This window comes from Magnolia sinica, chromosome 8 (genome assembly GCF_029962835.1).
Source record: "Magnolia sinica isolate HGM2019 chromosome 8, MsV1, whole genome shotgun sequence".
Lineage (NCBI taxonomy): Eukaryota > Viridiplantae > Streptophyta > Magnoliopsida > Magnoliales > Magnoliaceae > Magnolia > Magnolia sinica.
In genome coordinates this window covers 55,029,167-55,050,744 of record NC_080580.1, presented here as the reverse complement: position 1 = coordinate 55,050,744, position 21,578 = coordinate 55,029,167, and the positions used below count along the sequence as shown (strand labels likewise).

The window sequence follows — 21,578 nt, the reverse complement described above, 5'->3', positions numbered from 1 at the left end:
AACACCTCCACATTGTTCATGTATTTATCCCCTGAGGATGATAACAATGTTATCCGTTGCAAGAAACTCCTCCTTCAATTTCAGCAGTCAAATCGTTACCTTGAGCATGAAGCCAAAAGAATGCATCAAAGCTTGGTAGGCTAGTTCTAAGAATGGGAATATATTTTAAGCTAGTAGCTGAAAATTTACCATCATGTCAAGGTTATCATTCGGGCCTTTGTGGTGAATACAAAACTAAGAATCAGTGTATCCCAGTTTAGTTGTCATTCCATTTTCATTTAAGATTGCAAACTAGTAGAATATAGCTAGCTTATTGCGAAGTTATAACGGAATTGATGAGAACATCTTCATCATGGCGGAACACAATTCATGTAATCGACCCCCTTTAATTGGACAAGGCTAGGGCCGAAAGGCGGGTGGATTGGGTCAGGTTGGTGCTCAACCCTAGCCCAACCCAAGGTTCCTACACCTCAACCCTAACCCAACCCAACCTCAAGTTGAAAATTCTCAACCCAAGCGGGCTCGGTCGGGTTGTTCGAGTGGATACATGCCAATATTTTCGTTATTACATTAGTCTATTATATTTCAATACATGTCTTTTTTTTATTTTTATTTTTATTTTTTTTTAAATTTTTAACCTATGATTTTATTAAGTATATATGTAGTTATTTCGATACATGTCCAACCTTTATCCCAGATCATTTTAGGGTATTATGCAAAAAATGAAGTAGATCGAATTATCAGGTGGACCATACCATAGGAAACAATGGTGATTGACCATTAATGGGCCACAAAAGTTTTGGATCATGTTGATATTTGTTTTTTCCCTTCATCCAGGCTTATGTGAATTTATCAACAGATTGGATGACAAATAAAATCTACAAAAACATTAATTTGCACCTTAAGAATTTTTAATGGTAGGGTGTTTAATCACCATTGTTTCCTGGACTATAGTTCACCTGATAGTTGGATCGTAATTTTTGGTATCATGCTATAAAGTGATCTGAAAAAATGGGTGTATGGAGTTGATATAGAATATCCACATCAAGGTGGGCCCCACGGTAAGGGTTACAAAGTCTTGGTTGAGGTCGGGGTCTCACCTAATCCGCTCACTTGCACCACACAGGAAGCAACAAAATTTCTTGTCGTGTGAAGTTTACGTAGGCGACGCAATAATGTATTTCATAAATCCACACCGTCCATCTAAATTTTTAGATCATTCTAGGATATGAGCCCAAAAAAATGCAGATCCAAAGCTAAAGTGGACCACACCACTGAAGATAGTAGGAAATGATGTTACCGTTGAAAATTTTTTGGGGCCACAAAAAGCTCTAATCAAGCTGATATTTGTATTTTAACTTCCTCCAGGTAGGCTAAAAGTCGAGCGAGTTGGGTTGGTTTGGTGCTCAACCCTAACGCAACCCAAGGTTCCCATACCTTAACCCTAACCCAACCCAATCCAACCTCGGGTTGGGAATTCTCAACCCAAGCCCAACACAAGCGGGCTCAGTCGAGTTGGTCGGGTGGATACATACTAATATTTTTCATTATTACATTAGTCTATTATATTTCAATACACGTCTTATTTTTTGTACTTGTGATTTTATTAATTATATATGTAGTTATTTCAATACGCGTCCATCCTTTTTCCCATATCATTTTAGGGTTTTATGCAAAAATGAAGCAAATCTAATTATCAGGTGGACCATACCATAGGAAACAATGGTGATTGATCATTAATGGGCGACAAAAGTTTTCGATCAAGTTGATATTTGTTGTTTCCCTTCATCCAGGCTTATGTGAACTTAACAACAGATTGGATGGCAAATAAAATCTATGGAAACATTAATTTGCGCCCTTAGAAGTTACTTATGGTATGGTGTTCATTCACCATTGTTTCCTAGACTGTCCACCTGATAATTGGATCTTCTTAATTTTTGGGATCATGCTCTAAAATGATATGAAAAAACTGATGGAAGGAGTGGATACAGAATACGCACATCAAGGTGGGCTTATGGTAAGGGTTGCATAGTCTTGGGTGAGGCTGGGGTTTCACCTAATCTGCTCCCATGCAACACACGGTAAGCAATGGAATTTCTTGACGTGTGAAATTTACATGGGCCCTGCGATAATGTATTTCTTAAATCCACATCGCCCATCTAAATTTTTAGATCATTCTAGGATATGAGCCCAAAAAAATGCAAGTCCAAAGCTAAAGTGGACCAAACCACTAAAAACAATAGGTATTCATGCTGCCGTTGAAAACTTTTTGGTGCCACAAAGTTTTGATCAAGCTGATATTTGTATTTTAACTCCTCCAAGTAGGGCTGAAAGTCGGGCGAGTTGGGTCGAGTTGGTGCTCAAGTCCCTAGCCCAACCCAAGCTTCCTATACCTCAACCCAAGCCCAACCCAAATGGGCTCGATCGGGTTTGTATGGTTGGTCGAGTGGATACATGCTAATATTTTCGTTATTACATTAATCTATTATATTTCAATACATGTCTTATTTTTTGTACCTATGATTTTATTAATTATATATGTAGTTCAATACACTTCCATCCTTTTTCCTAGATCATTTTAGGGTATTATGCAAAAAATGAAGCAAATTGAATTATCAGGTGGATCATACCATAGGAAACAGTGGTGATTGACCATTAATGGGCCACAAAAGTTTTGGATCAAGCTGATATTTGTTTTTTCCCTTCATCCAGGCTTATGTGAATTTATCAACAGATTGCATGGCAAATAAAATCTACGAAAACATTAATTTTCACCCTAAGAAGATTTTTATGGTATGGTGTTCAATCACCACTGTTTCCTAGACTATAGTCCACCCATGGTATTCCAAATCGGTTACGTAACGGCCGTTACATAACTGTAACGGTCATAACCGTTATGCGTTACGGGGTCGAAACGGCCGCTACAGAAAAACGTGCTGAAACGGCCCGTAATGGCATAGAAAGAACATTTTTCAAAAAATAAAAAATGGCCGTAATGGCCGATACGGGGGCCATAACGGCTGTTACGGCCCGTATCATAACGGTAATGGTGGTGGCCGTTACGGCCACCGTTACCGTTACGGAACACCTTGAGTCCACCTGATAATTGGATCTTCTTAATTTTTGGGATCATGCTCTAAAATGATCTGAAAAAAATGGATGGACAGTAGATAAAGAATACGCACATCAAGGTGGGCCCCATGGTAAGGGCTGCAAAGTCTTGGGTGAGGTCGATGTCTCACCTAATTTGCTCCTCTGCACCACACAACAAGCAACAAAATTTCTTGACGTGTGAAATTTATGTGGGCCCCATGATAATGTATTTCTTAAATCCACACCGTCCATCTAAATTTTTAGATCATTCTAGGATATGATAAAAAAAAAAAAAAATGCAGATCCAAAGCTAAAGTGGACCATGCCACTGAAAATAGTAGGAATTGATGCTACTGTTGAAAACTTTTTAGGGCCACAAAAAGCTCTAATCAATCTGATATTTGTATTTTAACTTCCTCCAGGTATGTGTGATCTTATGAATAGGTCAGATGGAAAATGTGCCTCACAGTTGGCCCTTGGAAAGTTTCAACGGTAGTTTGTTCAATCCCTATTACTTTCTGTGGTGTGGTCCACTTGAGTTTTGAATGTGCCTCATTTTTGGGGTCATGCTCTAGAATGATCTGTAAAAATTGATCGACAGTGTGGATCTAAAATAGAAATCATTGTGGGGCCCAGAGAAGTTCCAAATGTTAAAAATCGTGTTGTGTAGCACGCAATCTATTTGGGAGAGAGAAATCCGGCGTATCTTGTTAGCTTGAGTCATCAGAAATGATGTGGACCAATGAGATGGGACAACACTGGAATTTCCTGTGCCTTCAACGTAGACAATCCGCACTTAATTATAATTTATAAGTAACCTAGATATCGATTGGTTTGGGTTGGGCAACCCAAGACCTTAACCCGAGCCTGACTGAAATTTTATCGGGTTGGGTTGGGCAACCCGAGCCCGACCAAAATTTTATTGAGTTAGTGCTTGTATAGCCCAAGCCCAAGACCAAACCCGATACATCCTGCCCGAGCCCAACCCAATGTTGGGTCGGTTGGGTTGAACCCTCCCGACTTTCTGCCCTAGATAAGGCTTAGATGATGATAATGATAGAAAGAGAAAATAGCAGCAATGGCTAAATCTTTTTTGATATCTAAACCCAACATTTGTTTAACAAAAGTATCTCTATATAACACGAGGATCCAAGGATATTTTTGCCCATAAAATTACTTATATGGGAGTTGTGGCCTTTAAGATTCTCATAATAATGTTTGGATTTTAGCCACATCAACAAACTATGGATTTTACCCGCTACTCTCTAAGCCTGCTCCCACCTCTTTTCATGCTTCGCATTTAGCTCGCATGAGAATCCCATCTAACAAAGGCTATGTGAGACCCACCATGATGACTAAGTAACATCTATCCCAAACAAGAGTTAGATCTAAAACTCGAGCATGCCACAAAACAGGAAAAAGTGTGGATGGGTTGCCCACTGTTGGTGACCTTCTCTTTCTTTGTGTGTGTAGCCGCATCCTTTCGTTCCATTTTTCTCTCCTTTTCTTCACCTTCCCTCCGAAAGTCTCCCTTCTCTCTCCATGTGCACCGCACATGCCTATTCCCCTAGTATCATAACTCCAAACAAATTGTGAGTTCTTAGTGAAACAAACAATGTTTTCCATATCGTTATCGCGTAATGTATTGCATCCTTGGCTTATGGATACATATCGGTTATCGCATAGGATATATCATTTGTATTGCGTAAATTTTATCATTGCTGTTGGGAAACATTGGGAAATTGGTTAAAATTTTCAATGAAACTTTAGGACTTGTTAAAAAAAGACACTAATGCACACTTAGAAATTAACAAAATAATAATAATAATAATAATACGAAATACAAAATACAAAAAACAAGTGCACATAATAGGTTTCCTTTCCACAGGGTCCTAATCTATGCGCTTTTAGACTGAACTAATGCAACTATATTCAAAGTCAATTCATAAAATTTATAAATGTAAGAAGACATGTATGGATACACAAGTATTACATTTAAAATTAAAAGAACTAGGAAAGTAGAAATATACATGTGGATTTCCAAAAAATAAAATAATATTTACTAATAATTTTAATTTATTTTTTAATTAAAATTGTAATTTTTTTCCCTAAAAAATCCTTAAATTGCCAAGAATGTTTATATACATGTTTGATTTCATGTTTGGATACTAAGATTGCAACTGATTTAGAAATTTTTTTTTTCCCAATATTCTTAAACTTGGCCCATCTCTCCCAAATCTTGAAATCAAAACTCTAAATCTATAATTTTCATGCAAAACATGGATTTCTTATTTTATATATATATATATATATATATATATATATATATATATATATATATATATATATATAGTGTTCGAGTTGTCGGTGTCGCTACAAGTTTCGTTGGCCGGAGATAAAGATATAATATCGTTATCGCCGATAATATCGCCGATAACCGGAAATGCAGGGAAAAAGGGGAAAACATGGAGAAAATGGTGGAATTTTTCAGTGAAACTTCAGGACATGCCTAAATACATATATTTACATATTTAGGAATGAAAAATTTACAAAAAGAATACATTAAATTAAAAGTTTCCATTTAATGGGGGCCAAAAAGCATGCGTTGACCCAATAAGCAAAATATCATTTTTGGAGCTTTCTATTTTTTGCCCAAAAATAGGAGTTGAGTAGAAATTTAAAGAAATTATCCCCATTCAACTGAACCAGGGCCTGCCTGGATGTTATTTTCGGAGACAATGATTTCTTTCTAACAAAAGTGTCACAATTGTACAAAATCGGTTACGTGCCAAAGGTGGACCACACCATGATGATCAACTGGAATGAAAATCAGGTCGATCCACCCTTTTGGCTGGCACACATGTACACTAAGTATTCCATCGGCTGCCCATTGATTTTGAAGTTGTGGCCCACCCAAAAATCGGTTCATCTTGATTCTCAGACTAGGTGATCATCGTGGTGTGTCCCACCATTTTCATGGATCTGATATACTATCAAAGACATGTTTACAGTAAAAAAAGAGGTGAGATGTTCATTGGATGGCCCCAAAAAGTTTTAAATGGTCAATGTTCATTCAACACTGTTTCCTGTAATGTGGTCCACTTAAGATTGGGATATACCTCATTTTTGGTCTCATACCGTAAAATTATCTATAAAAATAGATGAACGGCATGGATGAAACACATACATCATGGTGGGACCCACAGAGCAATGGCTGGTGGTAGGGGAATAGCCGATCCGTTTCCGATTCGCGCGGACGTGGCTTAGATACTGACAGTTTGAGTAGCGGTCGGCTACTGAAGTGAAGTCACCATGTTCTGTAGGCCCCACTACGATGTATGTGTTGTATCCACACCGTCCATCCATTTTGAGATATCATTTTAGGGCATGAGCGAAAGGATGAGGTAGATAAAAATCTGTACTGGACCCCATCACAGAAAACAGTTCAAGAGTGATTCCTACAATTGAAACTATCCTAAGGCCCACCGTAACGTTATTCGAAATCCAACCCGTTCAAAAGTTAAAAATGACACGAAAGAAGGGAAAACACGAATATTAGCTTGATCCAAAACTTACGTGGCCATCCAAATATTTTTCAACGGTAGACATGCAATTCAACTGTTTCTTATGGTGTGGTCCATTTGAACATTGGATATGCCTCAAATTTTTTTTTATATATAAACGCCTAAAATTATCTGTTAACGTGTATGGACGGAGTGGATAAAATAAATAAATCATGGTGGGCCTTACATGCGGTGGCTGGGCTGCCTTTATAAACGCGCGGATTGTTCCGCGTAATGCGTTGATATACACTCACTGCGTTCGTATGTAACTGGTGCGAACTTTTTGGTGGGCCATCATACATGATGGGAGTCTAAAATTTGAACGGTCCACATGATGCAGCACCCCATGAAACCTGTAAGGCCCAACTTTTACTTTGATCCAAAACTTTGGTGGGCCATGAAAGAAGAAAAATGTTTCATCTATTGATTTGCATTTCTCTTTTCTATAGCCTACTAGAGTTTTATATCGGTATGAAATTTGTCCCTACGAGGTGTCATGTGATTCCGTATCACATGGACCGTCCGGATTACACTCCCATGACACGTGTACAAAGGTGCGCATGTGCGTAGGTGCGCATGCCTCATCAGGTTGGTAAGAAAAGAAAAGAAAAGAAAAAATCCCGATATCTATTACGGGTTTTTCTTTACGAAAAGAAAAGAAAAAAAACCCCAAAATTTCGTGGAAGAGATATCTCTGCCGAAGAAATGAGATTTTTGAAAGAGGGTTGATGCAGAAAGGGGATTTTCATACCTGAAAATCTGAACGGAATGGCACCGGGCGCTGTTGATCGATGCGTTCTTCCGAACTCCAACTTCCGATCCGATCAACAAGGAGGCGATCTTCTTGATTCCGATATTTTTTCCAAAAGAAGGGTTTTCTTATTTCCGATATTTTTTTCAATTTTTTGAAAGAGGGGTTTTCTTACGGATTTATGGGTTGTTGGCCACAGTTTTCCCGTAATAGGGATCGTGGTTGGTAGGTACAGTGCGAAAATCTCGATATTATCGGCGATAATCCAAGATTTTCGCCGATATCTCCGATTTTTCACCGATATCTGTGATATTTCGCCGATAATCCAAAGAGAAACGAAATAAGGGGGTTTCGGTAACGCAAGACTAGCGATACCGATATTATCGGCGATATTTCGATAATATTGCCGACAACTTGAACACTGTATCTATATATCTATATATATATATATATAAAAGAATGAAAACTAAAAAATGTGCACCTTTTAGAATCAAACCCCAAGAAGCTTCCGATCACGATTTTTTTTATTTAAAATAAATAAAAAATAAAAATTAATTAAAAAAAATCAAAGATTTTCTTCCAACAATATAGAGTGGACTGGTTGAAATCACCTTACAATGCACTAGGAAGAAGTTTTTTTTTTTTTTTTTTAATTGATTTTTATGAATTTTTGAGGATTTTCTAGACAAAATATTATCAGTTTCTTTTTATCCCTTTCGATATCGCACGACATTAAGAATTTATAAAGGGTCAGTGTGGATATATAACTCAATATCGCGATATATTGCACAATACTATGAAAAAGGGATATTAAAGCCTGGTTTTTGTATTGCCTAGCTAGGATAACAGATATATTGATGAGATCACGAGATTCTGAAAACACTGGATAGGGAGTCACCACATATATACAAGACCAAAATGGGACCTAGATGTGGTGATTGCATACTAGTTTCGGCCCACGAGTTTGTTGCAGTTCAAAATTGGTACTTAAATCCATGGCCGAAATATTTACTAACGATAACTATGGCTCTAACAGCCAACCTTATGGTTGTTACAGGCCATTATGACCTCTGCAACAGCTGTTACAGCCTTGTGCGGTAAAAAAATAATAAATAAATAAATCTAGGATGAAAGTGTATCGAACCATTATGGGCCCATATCAGTACCTTTGGGTCCCGTATTGGCCCATTACGGGACTTCTTTTGCTCAGAACAGCTGTTGCAGCCCGTATCGCATAACAGGTAACCATTTTCTAATACCATGTCCATGGATTTAGGGTGTTGATGGCCAATCCAACGTTTGAAATCATGTGGCCTCCATCTCTTCTTCAAGAGATGAGATTTGAGACCATGGTGTTAAAAAATGGTTACATAATATGTAACAGTAATGGTGGGAACCATTATGTGATATGGGTTTATCCTCATTTTTCTTCTTTTTTTAAAAAAAAAAAAAAAAAAAAACTGTTTAGGGCCTGGAATTTAATCTGTGTTTCCGTCTGTTTTGGCCATCACACACAGTTTTGGCCAGTGCTGAGTTGCCAGATTTTAAATCCTTAAGAAATGCATATTCAAAGTCCTGTAATAATATATTAGATAAGTGTCTCCTTGGTTCTCTTGTGTTTCAAACTTTTTGAGGATCACCTTTTCCTGTCTACCACATTTGAACTGGCTCCTGCTTAGTGCAGTTTACAAACTATGTTCTCTAATTTAGCAAGAAATTATTAATGGATTGAATATAGTGATAAATGGAATAAATTCACTTGAGTCACTTCTGTATTTCCAGTTTCATGCATCAACTAGTTCTGATTTTCTATATGATGGATATTGTTGGTGAGTATTGATACTTCACATTGGTACTGTTTTGTGGTTCCCTCTGTGGATAATGCATTATGTAGCTATGCTTTACATGATTATGATATTTGTTTCATTCCTTTTCTTTCAATTCTATTTTATCACGACCCTTTCATGTGAAACCAGGTTATGGCAGGCTCCGGGCATTTGCAAACATTTAGGTTACTGAGATACCTGCGCGGTCGAAACTCTGCAGATGGACATGCTAGTTATGGAATCCAAATGGCTGTAAGTCTGTCATACTGTTACACTTTTTTACAGTGTGTGATTTGCCAGTTAATCTTAATGGAGTTGATTTGCTAGTTTATGAGTATTTGTGAACCCTTGAATACTATTATTTTGTTAATCAGGATTGACACAAAGCACACTAGTAACATGCAATGTGCATTCACATCAAACAATTCTATGTTTCTAACCACTCAATCTCAAAGAATGGAATTGGTGGGAGATCTGAGCCATTCACCATGTGGGGACCAGCGTGAATGTGTCTTGGTCTGATATGAGGGCTATTAGTTTTTTAACCTGCATACGCATATCCATGTGTGTGTGTGTGTTTGCACGCGCGCGCACGTGTGAGGAAGGGAGGGAGAATTGTGGTTGCTTGTATGTGGAAGTAGAGGTGGGGCAGTGGAAAAAGAGACTGTTAGTTGCTTGGATGTTAAAATGAAAGTGGTCACTAGTGCAAGATAATATGCATGGGTGATCACTTCCCTTCATATGGACAAGTTGGTAGTCAAGTTATTGGACTCCCAGCTATCTTACACTCCCAGATGGTCAATATTTATTGAGATATAACAAAGTTTCTGTTTCCTAGTAGAAAATAGGAATGGATCTTAGATAGAAAGGTAGAAGAAAAGAAGAAGAAAGGAGAGGGAAAAGAAATGTTTCTAGGTGCATTCCAGCACCTTTTTCAATATATATATATATATATATATATATATATATATATATATATATATTTTGAGCTTGAGAAAATTATCAGTTGGGCCTATTCTATCCCATATTACATAAAAGCCCTTTCTAACACATATCTCAGCACTCCCCCTCTAATTGGGCACAAATATCTATCATGCCCAACTTCTTAAGAACAGGTTTCAATTTGACTTCATAACTCCCTTGGTGAAAGTGTCAGCAAGCTGATTAGCAATTGTTACAAATGGTAAACAAAGGCCTTGAGGGAGAACTTGCTCATGAATGAAGTGCCTGTCAACTTTAATGTGCTTGGTATAGTCATGTTGAATTGGATTTTGTGCTATGCTAATGGTTGCCTTTTATTACAAAACAACTTCATATGAGCATTCGCCTTGATTTTCAAATCACGTAACAAATTTTTTAGCCATAATAACTTTGCAACACCCTGATCGATAGCCCTGTACTTTGCCTTAGCACTAGACTTAGCCACTATAGTTTGTTTCTTGCTTCTTCAGGTGACCAAATTTCCCCCCACAAAAATACAATATCCTATAGTCGACTTTCTGTCATCTACACGCCAGCCCAATCTACATCAGTGCTAGGCCTTTTTGCATAGATGCCCATGTTCTGCAAATAAAAGGCCCTTCCTAGGAGATGCCTTCAAATATCTCAAGATTCTTTCAACCACCTCCACGTGAGAAATCCAAGGAACCTGCACAAATTGACTCACCACACTTACTGCATATACTTTGTCAGGTCAGATGAGAGAAAGGTAGAGTAGTCGGCCAATCAATCTTTGATCTCTCTCTTTATTCGGTAACAACTCCTCACCTTGGCTCAACTTATGATTAGGATCAATTGGAGTGTCTACTAGTCGAGAACCTAGTTTACTAGTATCCTTAAGGTCTAAGGTGTACTTTCTTTGAGAGATAAAGATATCTTTCCCTGATCGAGCAATCTTTATACCCAAAAAATATTTCAAATTTCTTGGATTTTTAATATCATATTCTTTTGCCAAAATTTCCTTCAAGTTTTGAATCTCCTAAGAATCATTTTCTATCCCCAAAATATCATCCATGTACGTAATCAAAGTTGTAATCAATTGTCCTCGTCACCTCACAAAGAGAGTATGATCAACGTGACTCTGGGAATAACCAATCCTCTTCATCGCCTTACTCAACCCCTCGAACCATGCCTGAAGAGATTGTTTGAATCTATAAATAGATTTCTTCAACCTACAGACCTTTTCTTCATTGTTGGGAAGCTTGAAACCTGGTGGAGAATGCATGTACATTTCCTCCTTCAAGTCTCCATGGAAAAAGCATTTTTCACATCTTGCTAATACAGTGGCCAAGAAAAATTGACTACAAGCAATAGGGGAACCCTTATGGAGTTCATCTTGGCTAGAAGAGGAAATGCTTCCATATAATCAAACAAGAGGAAATGCTTCCATATAATCAATCCCATATGTTTGAGTGTACCGCTTAGAAACAAGGGTCGCTTTATACATTTCAATAGAACCATCTGCCATGTGTTTTACTATAAAGACCCATTTGGAACCTATTGGCCCCATTCCTTTGGGTAATTCTACCAATTCCCACGTGTCATTCTTTACTCATGCCTTCATCTCATCCATCATAGCTTCGTGTCACTTTGGATTGGAGACTACTTCGAATCTAGAAGGCAAAGAAACAAACAAAATTGAAGACAAGAAAAAATAATAGGAAGAAACTATTGTTGATGTCTTAAATCTATAAAGAACAGGGTATGTCGATGCCATCGATAGACCACTCGATGCCATCAAGCAGAGGTCGATGCCATCGGAAAAATACATGTTGGTTGCTAGAACGTTTTGGTGTTGCTACTTAATGTCATCGAAAGTGTTCGATGCCATCGAAGTCCCATCAAGCGCACGCGCAAAGTTGCGTAAGTGCGGGATTTGTTTCCTATTCCGATTGTGATAGTGTGTGTGTGTGTGTGTGTGTGTGTGTGTGTGTGTGTGTGTGTGTATCGAGTGTAATTGGGTTTTGGGAAGGAGTAGAAGAGTTATAGGGCTTTCTACTTCATTCCTAAGGGTTTCAAGGGCATAGCTTGGGCTTGTGGAGTAGATTCAAGGCTTGTTCGAATCGGTAACCTCTCTCTCTTGTAATTTCTGCTTTCATAGTTCATTACTTATCACTTTGTGCTGTGGTTTTTTCTCACAAGGGTTTTTCCATGTAAAATTCTGATTGTTTGTGTTTGGACTTGGTTGTGCGATTGGTAGTACTTTGCTTTATTCGTCTCTGTGTGCTTTTGCGGTTCCCTAACAAGTGGTATCAGAGCTAATGTTGAGAGGCAGATCGAATCTGAAAGCTGCATATCAATGGCATCTAACCCAAAGTTATATGTAGAAAAATATTCCGGTAAAAACAATTTTGAATTATGGAAAGTTAAGATGACCGATGTCCTAGTTCAGTAAGGATTGGATGATGTGTTCCTTGAAAAGCGACCAAAATCTGATTGAAGATGAATGGAACAAAATGGATGAGAAAACGAGAACCTCTATCCAATTGTGCTTAACGGATGAGGTCCTCTATGATGTCATGAGAGAGAAAATGACAGCAAGTACATGGGCGAAATTAGAGAATATCTATCGAAAGAAATCTCTTGAGAATTGTTTGTACTTGAAGCTTCAGTTGTTCAATCTGAAGATGGCGAAGGGGGCTGATTTTGAGTCCCACATTAGTAACTTCAATTGATTGATTTGCAAACTATTGGATGTGGAGGAAACGATGAAAGATGAGGAATAGGCATGCATTCTGCTGAATTCTCTCTCGACTTCATATGAGTCGTTCAAGGACTTGTTGTGCACCGGTAGAACTACCATTAGCGTCGAGACCGTTATCTCAGCCCATTAGTCGAAGGCGATGAGAAAGAAAAACGATGACATGGGTGCTTCTACATATGCACTGGTTACAAGGGGGAGAAATTTTGAGCAAGATAGTGGATCATCGTGATCGAGGTTTATTATGGCATAAAATTCATTAAGTTGTGTGGGTTCTGAAGGTGTATCGCGGTTTCTGAAGTTATTGTGCGGATCTGAAGCTGTTGTGTGGAAAAATGAGTCTACATGAGATTGCTTTGTTGCGCAACCGCATAACACAAGGAAAGCTGCTAGATTAGGGGCAAGCTGCCTAGACCGGACATATAGCATGTTGTGCAACCGTGCAACAGTGCTCTGTTGTATAGATTTGCAATTCACACGTGTGAAGGCCTATAAATACCCTACTTCCCTTTTCATTTCATTCATTCACAAGTGGAGAGTTTCAGAGAGATCAGAGAGAGCTTTGAGAGTCTTCGAAGGTATAGAATTGCAGCATCCAGGTATCTTGCAGCGTAATAGTCAAGAAGTGAAGAAGAAGATGCAGCAAGTAGTGTATTGTAAGAGTCTGTTGCATGACCACGCAATAGGGTCTGCTTGCTCCGTGCAACAAGCAGTCTCCAAGTCTGTATGTTGGCAGTTTTGTATCTTCCCACGAGATCAGAATCACCCTCGAGTTGATCTCTTAAGCATGTATTCTAGGTACATTAATGCGGAGCAAGAGCTTTGAACCCGCACAACTCCTCTGTCATTGCAATGGATGTTTCATAAGTTGAAATGTTGTCGAAATCACTATTAGATTGCATTCCTTTCTTTTCATTACATTGATAAAATGTACTTCGTTTTGAAATCAAGGGAAATGTGAGGGATGTAATAAGAATTTAGAATTAACAACATAAGCGATGATGTTTGTTCTTCGATTTTCCTTTATTATTATTGAATGTAGATATTCCAATGCACGTACTTTGTTTCTTGTCGAAACAAAATGGCGACTCTGCTAAGGATCGAACCCAGAATCTCTGGTTGGAATATCTACGTTTAATATTAACAACTGGATAATCAAAAGAACATCAATAGGCGCCGTAATGGCTCCAAAATGGCGACTCTCAACGGGAACATCCCCCCCTTCATCTCCAAAACAAAGTACATTCCGATTTGGCCAAAACAATTGATAAACTTCTTTGTCATACCAGGATACTTTAATTTTTCGCGATCGCAATGACTTCTCTTCCAATCAACGTGGTCTTTTGTTTCACTCCCAATGGATTCTCCGTTGATTACGCCGACGACATGCAATCACTGTCCATGAGCCCCACAAAGAAAGTTCAAACAGTCATGACTAGAAACAGGCGACACCAAGTGATGTCTAGGATGATCTCTGCTTCACCAACAATATAATAGGATAATGAAGAATGGACAGTGGTAACGTTCAGAAGACAGAAGGCTCGATCCCCTTCCATGAGAAGCGTGGTCCCGCCAAACGTGATAAGAGGACCGATCGTGCGAAATACCGAAAGGCGCAACCTCGCCTCAGCTCCGCATTCATTTTACTCGGGAAGGACTGCAATGCCCGTCACCCCACAAAGTTTTCCCGCACTGCCAACTAGTATGGTAAGTACATCTACCATAGATTCATTAAGAGTCCAGAATGATAAAGGGAAAGCCATCGCGACAAGTGAACTTTCGCCCGCAATACCTCCTTCAATGGATTTAATGCAAGCTTTCGCATCAAGAATACCACGATTCGAGTCGGCTAGTTCCTCGCGACGACAATGTGCTGGTTTCGAGTCGAGCAGCGGTTCATTTTCCTCATTATCGCCAATGATGCAGCATTCATTTCCTCCTTCAATATCAGGCCAATCGAAAGAGTAAAGAAGCAGAGGTCTTTATTGTAGGCACTAATCAGACTGGACCAGCTTCCACTAGATGAGCGCATAGCTGAGAAAGTCTTTACTCCTCCAATGACAACTGTCATGAACAATAATGAACAATAAGAAGAAAGAGAGCAACCACGAATGGTTGGATTTCACGGGTCTACATCTTGTTATTGCTCAGATCGTAATACAGGAAGAAATTTGACAAGTGGTCACTGAAACCATCCGCATAGAAAAGGAACGAGAACATAAGAAAAGGTTTCGATACCAGACGTTGTATTCCTGTGAAATAGAGGTGTCGTTTCCCACTAATTTCAGATACCCGGATTTTCAGAAGTTTAATGGAGACGGATCACCGGAGGAACAACTGATGCACTTCATGACAATTATGGGGAATTTATCCACAATTCCTTAGTATTGCTTACGACTATTTGGATCGTCCTTGACTGGAAAAGCCTTTAGGTGGTATTCAGCTTTGGCTTCAAAATCTATTCATACTTGGGAACAAATGCAAGAGGCTTTTATGTCGAACTTTTCATAAAAGAGAATGAACCGTCAAAAAGAGAATGAACCGGTCGATGAATTTTTCAACTGGTTGATATATGGACTTTTCATGATCTCGCTACAAAGGCCCATGCTCTTGAAATGATTGCTAAGAAAGTCTTCACTTCTCGTATGAAGCCACTGCGCCAGAACTTTAATAGAACATCAGCCAACGCCGCTGGTAAAGAAGAGAAAAATGAAGACTATCAAAGTAGACAAAGAAACAACAATGAAGAAAATAGGAACGGTTATACGATCAAGATGATAGATAAAAGGTCTGGACAATATAAGGACCATAAGAAATATGCATTTGCAAATGAAGAAATACTTCCCATGATGAATCAATTATTGGCTATGGGGAGGATCGAGTTACCTCGGCCAAAACGCCTTGGAGAAATGGGGAAGACAAGAGAAAAGGATTACTGTCATTATCACCGTATGCTCGGGCATCAGACTGAAAGTTGTCATGTCATTAGAAATATGCTCCAAAAGATGATCGATAAAGACGAAATTGTTATGGAAAAATATAATGAAGGGAAAGTGGCAATCAACGCAATCTTCATTAAAGGAATGCGATCCTTAAAGAAAGGAGGCATGATTCTAGTGTTGGCACAACCCATCATGCTTATACATAAAATTGGGGGAAGATTTGACCCAAAATGAGATGGTCATTCTTGTTCTTTGAAGAAAACAATAAACGGAATTTTGAATGCGAAGATTATCCAGGAAAAGTCTACCCAATCATAAGGGGGGTAGTATGGCTATGTAACAACATAATGAATGAGACGAATAGTCTTGTAACAGCGTGATCTCTAGTCATGTATCTTCATGAACCTTCCTTCTCTGATGAAGTGAAGATGAAGAATGATTAATAAAAAGAAAAGTCAGAGAGAGACGCGATCTCCAAATATTCATTTAAACATATTTCTCTAAGTAGTAAGATGGGACTGTTGATCCCTTGATTCCGAAAGAGGTAATTGTTGATTTTATGACATAATAACTGTCGATAATAATTTTGCAGGACGACTCCTGGGCCGGAATTATTATCGTGGCCAAACTATTACTTATGTCGATGCCTCGTCCGGAATTATTATCGCAACCGAATTATTATTTATGTCAACCCTTGAGCCGGAATTATTATCACAGCTGAATGATGCGACCTCCAAAATGACCTTAAAAAATTATATATGTGCCCTAAAAAGGCTATCGCCAAATATTTCTAGATTATCTTCAATTTGTTGAAGGCTATTGCCAAATATTTCCGGATTATCTTCAATTACTTGGAGGCTATCGCCAAATATTTCTGGATTATCTTTAATTACTTGCAGGCGATCACCAATTATTTTTGGACCATCGCCGATTATCTAAGAGATTATCGATCACCAATTATTTCCGGACCATCGTCAATTATCTAAGAGATTATCAATCACCAATTATCTTTGGACTATTGCCGATTATATGCAAGATTATCCAATGCCAATTATTTCTAGACCATTGCCAATTATTTAAGAGATTATCGAGCACCAATTATTTCCGGACCATCACCGATTATCTAAGAGATTATCGATCGCCAATTATTTCCAGACTATTGCCGATTATATGTGAGATTATCTAGCACCAATTATTTTTGGACTATTGCCAATTATATGCAAGAGTCTCGTCGATTATTACCGGATTTCTAAATATTATAGACTCCAATAACTTACGATTATAAACTGTGAAGACTCCAATACTATGTTCGCTCCAATAACTTACGAGCTTAAATTGTTTTTGCTCCAATCACTTAAGAGCTTAAACTGTGTTCGCTCCAATCACTTATGAGCTTAAACTATGTTCCCTCTAACTGTGTTCGCTCCAATCACTTATGAGCTCAAACCGTGTTCCCTCTAACTGTGTTCGCTCCAATTACTTAAAGAGCTTAAACTGTGTTTGCTCCAATCACTCAAGAGCTTGAACCGTGATGTTCCAACTACTTATGAGCCTAAACTTTGTTCCCACTAACTACTTACGACACCTAAATTGTACTAATTGAACTCTAAGAAAGAGAATGCAACGCAAGCATGCTAACAAGCAAAAAACAGAATGACTAAATTATTGTCATATTATATACTTCAAGATAAAGAGAAATGCGCAAATACGTATTGATTTACGATTATTTCAGAATTGACAATTCATTACGATTATTTCGGAATTGTCAATACATTACGATTATTTCGAAATTGTCAATACATTACAATTATTTCAGAATTGTCAATACATTACGATTAGTTCGGAATTGTCAGTACATTGCGATTATTTTGAAATTGTCAATACATCACGGAATTGGATTAAAGAATTGTGAAACTTTGAAATGCTATCTTGGCTAACTTGGCAAGAGAGACCATTGCTCAAGGTCCAGGAATATACATGCTATGGTTGAGAGGGCATTCTTGATTAAGAGACATTGGGTAGATTAGGGACTGCCACGGAAGCAGCAACATTAAAAGACGATCCCTTGACCACGATGCTCAAAGCAGCAGTTGCTAGAGCTGTCGCAGGGATCGCCACGGCAGGAGCAACATTGAACGACAGTCCTCTGACAATGATGCTCAAAGCTGGAATCGCTGAAGCTGTCACAAGGACAGGTCCCGACGGAAAATGAATTGCACAAGCAATCGTAACTGAGACTATGGAAGATGCAATTGCGGCCTTGTTAATCAAAATACGTTTTACGTTGATATCTACCTCTAGAGGTTGCCGGAAAGAATGTCATATCCTGATCAATCTCCACGTTGCGTGGGGGAACAAAGATCTGTCCTAAGAAAGCAGCGTCACTGCTACTGCCTACACCATCGGCATATAAAGTCTCGTTTCCCTCAACATTTAGCAAGGAAGAGGGGAATGGAGCGTTCGCTTGGCCGGTTGGTGTAAATACATCTTACGAGGCCTCTTGACCAATCGTAGCGACTTCGTTTGCGATGTCATCCTCGTAAATATTTACTATCCCGCTCATACATGCTCTCACTTCCACAGATGCTAATATCATTTTTCTGTGGATTCAGAGTTGTAGCTTCGGTAGTTTGCTCTCCCAATCTCCTCAATTCCTCTGAAAGAATACCATACGCAATCTAACCCTCCAACGTGTCCACAAGCTTTACTTGGGGGATAGGTTCCTCTAAAGAAATTTCAGACACTTGACCAGGGCAGGTGTCGCTTCTATATTCTTATCTACATTCATGCTCCTAGAAGCAGATAAAGGTTGGATAGGAAACATTAGCATTGTCACCATATTCCTAAAGGCCGAGTATGAAGGATGGAGCCCTGCGGAAGCCAATGAATATTTCTTTCTTTCATCCATTGCTCAATCTACTGCATAACAGAAAGTCGATCCAACTTTGATTCCATCTCTAAAGTAATCAAAGAGGATTGAGGGGGCATTTGTTATGGCATAAAATTCATTAAGTTGTGTGGGTTCTGAAGGTGTACCACGGGTTCTGAAGTGTTGTGCGGAAAAATGATAGTCTACATGAGATTGCTCCGCGCAACAGAGATGTGTTGTGCGACCGTGCAACAGTGCTTTGTTGTACGAATTTGCAGTTCACACGTGTGAAGGCCTATAAATATCCCCTCCTCTTCTCATTTTCATTCATTCACAAATGGGGAGTTTCAAATAGAGCTTCGAGAGTCTTTGAAGGTTCTAAGCTGCGGCATCCAGGTATCTCGCGATGCGATACATGAGAATTGAAGAAGAAGAAGATGCAACAAGTAGTGTATTGGAAGAGTCTGTTGCGTGACCGCACAATAGGGACTGCTTGCATGGCCTCACAACAAGCAGTCTCCAAGTCTGTATGTTGGCAATTTTGTATCTTCCCGCAAGATCAGTCTTCCCGCGAGATCAGAATCACCCTCATGTTGATCTCTTATGCATGTATTCTACGTACATCAATGCGGAGCAAGAGTTTTGAACCCACACAACTCTCACTGCGATGGACACTTCATAAGTTGAAATGCTGCTGAAATCACTATTAGATTGCTTTCCTTTCTTTTCATTACATTGATAAAATGTACTTTGTTTCGAAATCAAAGGAAACGTGAGGGATGTAATAAGAATTTAGAATTAACAACATAAGCGTTGATGTTTGTTCTTCAATTTTCCTTTGTTATTATTGAATGTAGATATTCCAATGTGTGATACTTTGTTTCTTGTTGAAACACGGTCTAAATCCAAGGGCAAGGGTAAAGGCAAGTTGAAGTGCTATAATTGTGGGATGACCGGGCAAAAGAGGAAGGGTTGTTAGAATCCTAAATCGAGAAAGGAGAATTCATATAGTTCTTCCAGGGAAGCCAACATTGCGGAATCCAGTGAGGAAGCGAACAATAGTGACATGTTGACAGCATCAAAATTTGGGTACTTCGACGAAGAATGAATTTTGGACACGGGGGTTTCATACCACATGACCCTTCATCGGAGTTTCAACAATTACAATCGGTGCGATGATGGCCAGGTGTTTATGGGCAATGATAATGCCTGTAAAGTGGTAGGTGTTGGATTGGTGCACATCAAGATGTTTAATGGCATGAAGCGTATCTTGACCGACGTGAGACACGTTACTGATTTGAGGAAGAGTCCAATATCTTTAGGAGCACTCGAGGCACTACGGTGCAAATTCTCCGAGTTTGATCGTGTCCTTAAAGTTTCAAAGGGGGCACTCATAGTCATGAAGGCACAGAGGAATGGAAACCTTTACAGGTTGATCGAGAGCACTTCATCAGGTGAAGTTGCAGCGTCTATAGCAGATTCCACGTCTGCACGTATGTGGTATGCATGCTTGGGCCACATGAGTGAGCGGGGCGTGACGGTACTTTTTGACCGTTGTTTAATTCTAATTTTTAAAAGCATTGATTTTAGTATATGCGAGCATTGTATATATGGTAAACAGTCAAGGTTATCTTTCAAGTCTGGAAAACATATTTGTAAGGGTGTTCTTGGTTATGTGCATTTAGATGTATGGGGGCTAGCGCCTGTGGTTTTTGGTGGAGGGTCCTCATGGTTTGTCACATTTATTGACGACTATTACAGAAAAGTGTGGGTTTATTTTATGAAAAATAAATTTGTTGTTTTCACCAACTTCAAGCAGTGGAAGGTGATGGTGGAAAAACAGTCAGGGTGAAATGTGAAAGTGTTGAGGATAGATAACTGTGGAAAATTCACTTTTAGGGAGTTCAAACGGTATTGCAAAGATGAAGGGATCATGAGGCACAATACAATGCGCCACACGCCAGAGCAGAATGGTGTGGTTGAGTGGATGAATCAGACTCTCTTGGAGAGGGCCCGATGCATGATCAATAATACTGGGTTGGGCAAAGAATTGTGGATTGAGGCCATTAACATGATTTGTTACTTGGTGAATTGGTCCCCTTCTATGACCATCGATTGCAAAATTCCAAAATATGGAGTGGTCAGTAGGTTGACTACTCGGGACTGCATGTATTTGGTCGCGATGCTTACTCTCATGTACCGTCAGTTGAGAGAGATAAGCTAGGCTAAATGGCTAAAAAGTACATCTTTGTCGACTATGGTGGTGGTGTGAAGGGGTACAGGTTATATGACCGGGTCACACAGAAAATCATCTTTAGTCATGATGTCAAATTCGACGAGGGATCCTTGTTCCATAAGGATGAACACGAGGTGGAAAAGTTAATTGTGGATATTCAATTAGACATATATGAAACATAGGCTAATGCAGGTACATAGAAGTACAGGAGTAAATGAAGCAGCCACCTATCAGAAGGAATCCGCTAAGGGATCACAGGTTACCGGCGAGATACATGGATGACTCAAATGTTGTATTTGTCCTAATGCAGGGGGATTTTCACACCGGACTCGAGTGGGGTAGCCCGTGTGATGCGGGGACACTTGGGGTGGGTGACACATGTGATTTGGGGCCCATGGGGGAGATCTCGTGTTCGACTCCTCACCGGGAGTGATTAATGCGCATTTCACACCTGGCTTGAGTGGGTAGCCCGTGGGATGCGGGGACACACTCGGGGTGGGCGGTCTGTGTGAGGTGGGCTTACGAGGGGGGTTCGGCTGAGGTCCTAACCCATGAGATGTGGGGCTTGGGCTATGAGATAAAGGGATTAATTCGCCAT

The 21,578-nt window shown here is 39.3% G+C and overlaps 1 protein-coding gene across 4 annotated transcripts in view; it reads left to right on the top strand.

Annotated features, from left to right (window-relative positions):
- Window positions 1-21,578, top strand: part of LOC131253331 (anaphase-promoting complex subunit 1) — a 206,160-nt gene that overhangs the window by 172,931 nt on the left and 11,651 nt on the right. For all 4 annotated transcript variants that reach the window (XM_058254294.1, XM_058254292.1, XM_058254295.1 and 1 more), the window contains one exon: window positions 9,384-9,485. In XM_058254294.1, the coding sequence (XP_058110277.1) occupies window positions 9,384-9,485 (102 nt within the window). The remainder of the gene's footprint in view (window positions 1-9,383; window positions 9,486-21,578) is intronic.